This window comes from Egretta garzetta, unplaced genomic scaffold, assembly GCF_000687185.1.
Source record: "Egretta garzetta isolate BGI_Z169 unplaced genomic scaffold, ASM68718v1 scaffold425, whole genome shotgun sequence".
NCBI lineage: Eukaryota > Metazoa > Chordata > Aves > Pelecaniformes > Ardeidae > Egretta > Egretta garzetta.
Genome location: NW_009259796.1, coordinates 1,740,364 through 1,748,854, shown reverse-complemented (window position 1 = coordinate 1,748,854; position 8,491 = coordinate 1,740,364). Strand labels below are relative to the sequence as shown.

At 46.4% G+C, this 8,491-nt stretch overlaps 1 protein-coding gene across 7 annotated transcripts in view; it reads right to left on the bottom strand.

The window, feature by feature from the left end:
• LOC104127117 (U2 snRNP associated SURP domain containing) overlaps positions 1-8,231 on the bottom strand; it is a 54,808-nt gene extending 46,577 nt beyond the window's left edge. Inside the window, exons 1-2 of one of the 7 annotated variants that reach the window (XM_035895235.1) lie at positions 4,326-8,231; positions 1,480-3,807 (exon numbers count right to left, since the gene is read on the bottom strand). In XM_035895235.1, coding sequence (XP_035751128.1) covers positions 1,480-1,482 — 3 coding nt within the window. In that variant the 5' untranslated portion in view covers positions 1,483-3,807; positions 4,326-8,231. Of the gene's footprint in view, positions 1-1,479 lie in introns of all 7 variants that reach the window. The other 6 variants (XM_035895238.1, XM_035895237.1, XM_035895239.1 and 3 more) reach the window with 6 other exon arrangements.
• Positions 8,232-8,491: the final 260 nt, after the last annotated feature.

The window sequence follows — 8,491 nt, the reverse complement described above, 5'->3', positions numbered from 1 at the left end:
GGGGGGTCAGGCTGGGCAGGACGGACGGTGCTGTGCCCCCGCAGAGCCCCGCGCTGCCGCCATTCTGCACAGCCCTCCTCGTCCACGGCCCCGGCCCCTGGGCAGTGCGTGGTCACGCAGTTCGGAGGCAGGGCTCACCCCTAAACATCTAGCAAAGTGAAATAGAATACTGAGTTGAACAACATCAAAATGTTACATCAAATCAAAAAAAGCCCAGGAATAAATAGTGAAAAGGATAGCACAGCAAATGTCCCGTTACTGGGTTTGACAGCACACCACCACAGCAACTTTCTTTATTGAACATGGCTTAACCAGGGATTATAAGCAGAGGTCACATTACATTTATCATGAGTCTTGCATTCCTCTGCTTTTATGAATTTTCACCATAATGTGGAAGATGCTGGGACTGAGATAATACTTAAGGAAAAGACAGTCGGTACGCAGAAATTAATGAAAGCTTTAAATCCACCAACTCCTGACACCTACTGCCCTGTGAGCAACAGGAGAGAGCAGGGCCTACGCTAATAAGCACATTTGTCAGCAGAGGATGAAGCAGGAGCTTCCAGAAGAGGCGAAAAGAAAGCAAAAGAAAAGGGAGGGTGAGAAGGGCAGGGACGACTGGAGAAGACTGGAAGTTTAGAGAGGAGGGCGGAACCCTCAGGAAACCGCGCCTGCAGGGGGAGATGGTCTGACGAGCGCAGGTTGCTCTGCCAGAGCTATCTTTGGGGTGAAGGTTTAGCTGTGAGTCTTTGCACGGCTACTGTCGTAGTACAGGTCCTGACACTGGCTATCAGGTCAGTTGGTTAGCAGAAGTAACGCTACAGCGTTATGACAACAGTCACTCGGGAGCTGGAGAAAAGTCTCCCTCGAAGCTGGACCAATACATGAGACCAGCAGTGCGGAAAAAGTGAAAACTACAACCGTCTCTCGTTCCTCCTGTGAAGAGCCGCTTCACAAGGGATAGCGGGGAACTGGGCAAATGCTGCCCTCTGAGGCCGAGTGTGCATACCCCGGCAGGGCACAGGGCCAGCCAGGCACTGGGCACCGCCCGCCCCCGCGGCTGCCCGCCTCGGGCGGCTGCTCCCCAGATGTACCCCTCAGCATGCCTTACGTTAAACTTCTTCCATTACAGGATTTCTACTTCCTAAGTCACACGATAAATAGCAAAATAATTAATAAAAATAATGCTGTACATGCAAATTGCTTTATGCTGCGATCAAGTCAGTGGTTGGCCAGACAGCGCTGCTGCAACTAAGAAAAAGGTGAGGTAGACAGAGCAGGGTCATGTGGCAGAAATGCTGCATTTCTCCCTGCTTTTCAAGCCACCTTCCACAGTTTGCAAAACAGCCATGCAAAAATGTTCTGGTCCTGGATTGGCAGCTAAGGATCAAGAGATAACATGTTTATTGAGCTCCCTTCAACAATAAGCAATTACAACAATAAGCATTTGCCATACCTACAGCTGACACAGAACCTTACCATCTACGATGTCACCTTCTGCTCTGGGGGATGGCTCTCCATTTCTGCAACCACCTGCACAGCCTTCTGTGGGCACCCCAAGGCTTTGCACAGATTTGAAGTGGAATCACTGCTGACTTGAAGGGAAGGAGGAAGAAATAAAACCCACCCTTCAACAGCAGGATTTGGGGACAATTCCATCAGTCTTTTTAGGATTTGTTGAGCTCCAGACTTGCCTATAGAGGAGCCCTTCCATGGATTGGTGTTGGCCAAGGAGCTTTAGAGATGGATTGTGCAGGATCTTACTGCTTCAGAATCCAAGTCAAGTCCTTCTTTTCCCCCATCTTTCCAGTGTTTTCTTGAGAACCACTTCACCAGCTTGCAGAGGCACAGGATTAGTGTCATCTTTGGATTTTTTTAACATGGTAGTGGAAACAGGTGCAGCAATGGCTTGGAAGCAAACCAGTTGGGGAACATGTACTAGATAGAAGGGGCACTTAGGGCCACAGGAGGAGACACTAGATGCTGCTCAGCTTTCCTGGACTGCATTGATAAACCTGGTATGAAAGAAAGACTGACACTTCTGGATAAAAAGCAAATATCTAAGTGGAAAGAGAGACATGCCCTTGGATGCTAGAGTTTTGGGGCCACTGATGTTTAGAAAATTTGTGCTCTGTTTGGCCTCAATCCCTTTATTTAATCCACCTCATTAATCCTTTTTAATTATCCACCTCATTGTTTAAATCCTCTGCTTACTGCTCAGCCTCTATGCTCTTTTGCAATTAATAAACTGCACCAAATTAAGAGCATCATGATCCAGAGCATGCTGTGAAAAACAGGAAAGATGGAGTTTCAAAGGTCATCGCTAAAGATAATTTTTCAGAATGAACTGTACTCTTGAATCTGTGCTATTTATAACACATTGCAATAGTACAGTAGCACTCGTGTACAGTTAGTGAATGACAACACACGTCAGTGTCTTGGGCTTAATGGGAGAGAAGGGAGGGAGGAGAGAGGGAAGGGAAGGAAGCAACGAGATGCAGAAATCTATGGAGAATAAATACTGGAAAGGGTAGGCTAATAATAATATTAAAAAGGAAATATTAAACATTTTTCATTATAATGCAGTAGATCTGGTTGCATGCAGGCCTGGGAGTTGTTTATTAACTGTTGTTACAATGACAGATATCATTAGGCAATATACTAGGGAAGATCATGAATTATCATAAATAATTAACACTAAGCTACATTAAGTAAACCACATGCTGCAGTGCATTACTCTTGCCTTTCTGTCTGTTTTTTCCCCACTTTCAAAGGAGAGATCTCCCTTGCCCTCACCCCAGGCCAGAGCGCAGCTGAACCACTGCAGTCCTTTTGCAAAGGTGGGCGTGAGGGAAGGAGAGAGGAAGGATTTAAAGTGCTGTGGAAGTTCCCTACCCTGTAGCAAAAGACACACGTTTGAGGGCACTAGGTGGGCAGAACTCAGTAGGACAGAAGTGTAGCTGCTGGGTATATGGGTTTGTAACTCTGTGAGTCATCTTATGCTCTCGGTAGTGGCTCACGGATCCCTAAAGGCACCGGCTGTGTGTGCTGTTCCCCCACTGATTAAGCAGCCATCTTCCAGCTCCTTTTCCCTGCTTCCACCTTCCATCTCCTCCCACCCCTGAGACTGAAAACCACTAGGCAAGGATTCTCAAAATAGGTAGATGCACGCTCCCCCATGGACTCAGGTGTTGCTAGGAAGCTAAGGGTGTGCAGCACGGTAGGAGAGCAGGGCAGACATGAGATGAAAGGCAGCAGGCGTAGCCTGGGCTGCAGGGAGCCACTGGGCTGAATTGAGATGCTTTAGCAGGGACCCCCAGAATAATAAAAAAGAGCCAGAGAGGGTGGCTGGGAGAGGGCTATTTGGCTCCGAGGTGCCCAGCAGCCTGGACTTGTTGCAGCTGCTGTCTGCTCTCTGTCCGCTGGCTGGAGCTGGCTCTGTGTTGCTCCCTCTCTCAGTGCTGGTGCCCTACCTTCTGTCAGCTGCAAGTCCTGCTCTAGTCCTGCCATTCAGCAGCCGCTTTCCCTTCCAGGACCCCACTGCCCTCCTGGGACACGTGCCTTATCAGGGAACCAGGGTTCTTTCTCCTCCTGGGACTCCCCAGGTGGTGAGACACATTACGCAAACCGGTCACAGGGGCAACATCTGACTTGCAGTCTGGCTGAGAAAGGACGGTAATTTGCAGTGTATTTTCCAGGCATTAGTGCGAGTACCAAATGAAGGCTTAATTCCAAAAGTTCTCCTGCAGCTTCTTGTCAGAGAAAATTAGCCTATGTGGCTGGAATCCAGACGTGAAAATGTATCAGCTGTTTAAAAGCATGGAAGTTCAACATGAGTGCAACAGCAATCTTTCCTTTGTCCATGCCAAGCATCCCTCCTTTCAGCTTACTAACAGTGAGCACCAATTTGTGCTCTGGAAAACACTCGGCACACACAAACGAAACAATTTCCTTAGCAGTTTGTGAGGGTTCAGTCCTGCAACCCTTGCAAAGGACAAGTTGTCCTTTCCTCTTGCTGCGAGCCCCAGGTAGGTGGGAAAGTGGTGGATTCTGACCACGGAAAACACATGAAATATGCAGGCACCCAGTATGCTATTCTTCATCACAGTGAAACTGATTTCACTGCAATACTTATATTCAGATTTGCTGCTGTCCAGAAAAACACGTTCTACCCCTAATCCTTCAAAAACAAGAACTTAAAAAAACCCAAATATTCAGAGGAATTTTCTTAAAACGTGTTTTTTCCCCAGTTTGCTATCTAGAGTTTTTTCAGAGTATTTCAGATTGGTTTTATTACTGGTTTGTAAAGGATAAAGAGCACAAACCTGAAAATATTCAACTTGAAGGTAAAGAGGGCAAAAAATCAGAAGCTCCTGGTGAAAGAGAGGTTAAAATGAACATTGCTATGCAACCATGATGGTGTCAGTTACTGTGATTCCCTTTAACACATCTAGCTTTTCTTACCTCCAAGTGAGGCTTTAAAATACAAGTATCACTTTCGCTTTTCTTTATCTATTAAGGAATTATGTTTATAAAGTATAATTGTCCTTAATTAGTTACTCAAGAAAGAGAAAATGATGCAAGGATTCCTGTTTATCCAGTCTGAAAAAGATAGTGGGATAGAATCTCTAAAGGCAAGTTAATCTCTTCAATATTAGATCAAAGCACTATGCCTGCTCAATTATTACAAAAGAACATAATGGCTGCAGTAGAAATTTACCCATCAAGACATTATTTTCACAAGACTGATACTTGAGAAAGGATAAAAAAAAAAATCACATAAAGGGACCATGCTTGTATGTCTGTGTATCTGTGAAGATGTTCTCCCAGAGAAACTGCAAGCATGAGCTACATTAGACAAAGTTGGGTGAGGCTAAAGCCTCTCTTTCTTTAACACCTACTCTTCTTAAATAGAGCCAAATTCTACCCTCACTCACGGCCAGTGGGGTTCCACAGAAAATGTCAGAACAGAATCAGATTTACTAAAGAGATTTTAGTGAAGGATAAAAATCCAGAGCAAACAAAGAGGTTCAATGTTTTTACTCAGATAAAACTTCTTATTAAGACAGAAATCATTAAAATCTGTCTTGAAGGTGAAAATACAGAAAGGAAAAATAAATGAGAGACGGAGCTGTACAGTAAAGGATTATGTTGAGCAAGAGCTCTGAAGACTGATGTTTGCCAGCGTGAGTGGGTTGAGCTGGGTGAGGCTGAAGGTGTATCTTCAAAAGCATCTCAAATCTTCCAAACACCACCATTGCTTATTCACAACAGGACTTTCCCTCCAGTGGTAGATTGAAGTTAATTTCTTTACTCACACAGGAAGGCAATGGCTAGTAGGAGGGCTAAGTATCACCTCTTCCCTACTGTGCTGAGTACGTTAGAGGGCAAAAGATGAAATTAGCTTTTTTTTCCCTACCTAAAAGTCATACTTTCATTGGGGACGGTTGGAAGTAATTCAGAATATCTTATAGGGCTTTTGATATTTCAGGTAAAATGATACCTCATGAAAGGACTTCAACAATGAATAAAACAAAAGTATAATATAGAAACAAACCCACATTTGGTATTTTGGCACATCTTTTTCTCCAAGTCTTCAGCCAGCACTGATTAACATTATCTTCTGTTACTCACCTCATTAGGCAGCACCTTCATCAGTGTTTGAAGAGCCTTCTCAAAGGTTATTTGGAGAGAAAGCCTGCAGAAAATTCTACACATGCTAGAAGAAACCCTGGTATATGCTGACCATGCCCTTCTAAATATAAACTGGTTTAGAGAAATGCACTGAGGCCTCTTCATGCACTGCATTACATGGACTCCTCTCTATGACCTCCAAATGCCCTGATTTTCCCTTGCCTACCACATAATAGTCATGTAATACTATCCTTGATGGACTACATATGAATAAGAGGCTATTTTGAGGTTGTAAGTGCTTTAAATTGTAAGGTTCCCAGTACACTACTCCACAGCTGGTTTGGGAACAGAATAATTAACTCAATGTAAGATGTATGCAGTTGCCTTTATGAAAGCCCAATCTGTCCTCAGAGACCATTCTCCCCCAGGAGGAGGCAGCCCTGGAAAAAAGCAAAAGAACCAGATCATTAGTAATGAGTCTCATTAATGTGGCTGCTAAAGCTACATTGCTGTCACTTGGCAATGATGTGAACTGTGATCTTCAGAAGCCCTGAGACCTCTGTGGCCCTTTTCTGGCCAAAGAGACCCAGGTTATGCATGTGTGATACCAGCAGAGCCAAAGCTGGATCCCTGCACAGCGGCAGAGAAAAGAGAATGTATATTTATTTCACACTGCTTGTATTTATCTGTAGCACACTGTTATCAGGTAAACTCACCAGTGACAGAACAAACAAAACTAGATCGGCACCCTGGGCTTGTGCTTTCTCCAGAGGAGCTGGTATGTACAAGTGTCTCAAGTGATTCTTGGCTCTGCGGAACAGAAAGCCCCCATCCCCCTAAATATTACTTTAAGATGTCTTAAAATATTACAGGAAGACCTCAATAGTAGGGAGAACTTCCCAGGCATTTATCTTCTCTGCAGCGTTAGTGTGTATCTATCTATCTCCCCCAATACCCAGACAGTCTGGTGGCCACCGGCACTGTGTCAGTCTTGAACCACAAGCAAACCCCACCTGCTCCTCCCCACCCAGGCTGCCCCCCATGAAAACACAAACCCGGTGGGTGTTTCTCCCAGGAAGCCAGGTGATACCCCAGCACCCCCTGAGGCAAGAGGGCTGAACGCCTCCCACATCCCTGAAAGTCTGGAGGTTGTAGGAAAGTCGGAACGCGTCGAACGAGCCCTGCTGCTGCAGCAGGGCCAGCAGTTCCCAATCAGCGGTGGGTGCTGTTGTTCTTTAGACACCATCTGTTGCAACAGCTGCTGGTGGCTTTCCAACAGGCTCTTCAACCAGATTGCTCCCAGTCAACCGTTCTCCTTATCTAACCTTGAGAAGGGAGGTTGAAGATCACGGTCACTTCGGTCCTCTTCCCTAGGGCCTGCAATGGCACTCACCACTGTAAATGGAAGTGTCACTTAGGGAGAGGGAGAAACGATCACCATAGCCCTACTGCGGAGCACTGGCATGGGTGGGGTGGGGTGGTGGGAGCAGGGCAGGGGAGGAGATATCTCCTACAGCCCCCTCACCACCGGGTGTATCTACAGTGGTGCAGCATGCAGCATATCTCTCCTTCAGGACAGCCTCTCTAGTGCAGAGCAGCCCCATTGGAATCCTAACCTCTACCAGAGGCTGAGTGGTTTTCATTCAATCCCAGAGAGCCTTTCCTCTCCCTGCGTCACACTCTGCAGAGCCCGCTGCGAGGGGGGCCCGGCTCCCCCCTGGTGCAGCCGGGGTCTGCAGAGCCCTTGCTCTGCCATTCCACGAGGACCACTTGGTCGGTGTGTCCCTGCACACTGCCGGGCACCCCCACCCACCCTCTCGCCCTCTAAAACACATGGGCACCAGCGCACATTAGGCCTGTTTTCTAAAAAATCGGTCTCAGTTTAATATTTTACTCTTCCCCTTGGCTTTTCAGCACTGTTCAGTTGTGTTTGTTTTCCTAGCAGGACTCCTGTGTAATTTTTAGAAAGATTATAGACAGTGTCACCAGTCTGCCCTACTTTTGACAGTTCCGTAAAATGGATATTTTTACTGTAATGAAAAATGCACTGAAAATCACTTTCGGTAACACATCTTTACTACTTTTTTTTGTGCTGATTTTTAAAATTGTATTTCTGATCACCTCCTTGTCCAGAAGATTTTGCATGTTGCCATGATACACTGTTGAATAGAAGATTTTTATAAAAACCTTTGGAATTTTTTTTTGAGTGTCCTAATTCCACTGGACCCTGGTTTATACCGTATGACCACACATATATATCTCAATATCACCGTGTAATACGGACATTTGGAAGCCCAGAGCTATCAGACATTTAAGACCATCTGAAAACAAACAAAGAGGAAGCACAAGTCGAAACAGCAGAGAGCAATTTCTTACTCTGGTTCCTACCTGCGCCCGCAACAGTTACCTTTCCGCGCTGCCTTCTGTTTGCTTCAGACACGTTAAGGTACAGTTACATGCGCACAGGGCTTTTCCCTGTATTTTTAGATTCCGATTATGTAACTGTGCTGCTTGCATAACCACGCCAACGATAAATGTGGGATTTGTCTAAGGATCAACACAGAGCAGCTACTGTCAGCCCCTTACCGAGTGCCCCTCCCAGCCGCCCCGTGTGGCGCGCGGAGATAAGGTGGGTGTCCTGTGTGTCAGTGCGACGCACGCCCTTGCCCGCCTGGCCGGGAGAGTTAAGCCTAAAATAACGTTTGCATTCGTTGCATGAGGTCATGTCACTGAAGAACCCAGGTCTCGGGCGGCCTCACGGAAGCACACACGGCAGAAATCCCCCCAGCTGCCAGATGTCCCCTGTCTGGGGGTAGTTCCCAGGTCTGTCCCGCCCGCTGGGCCTCTCCCGGCCCCG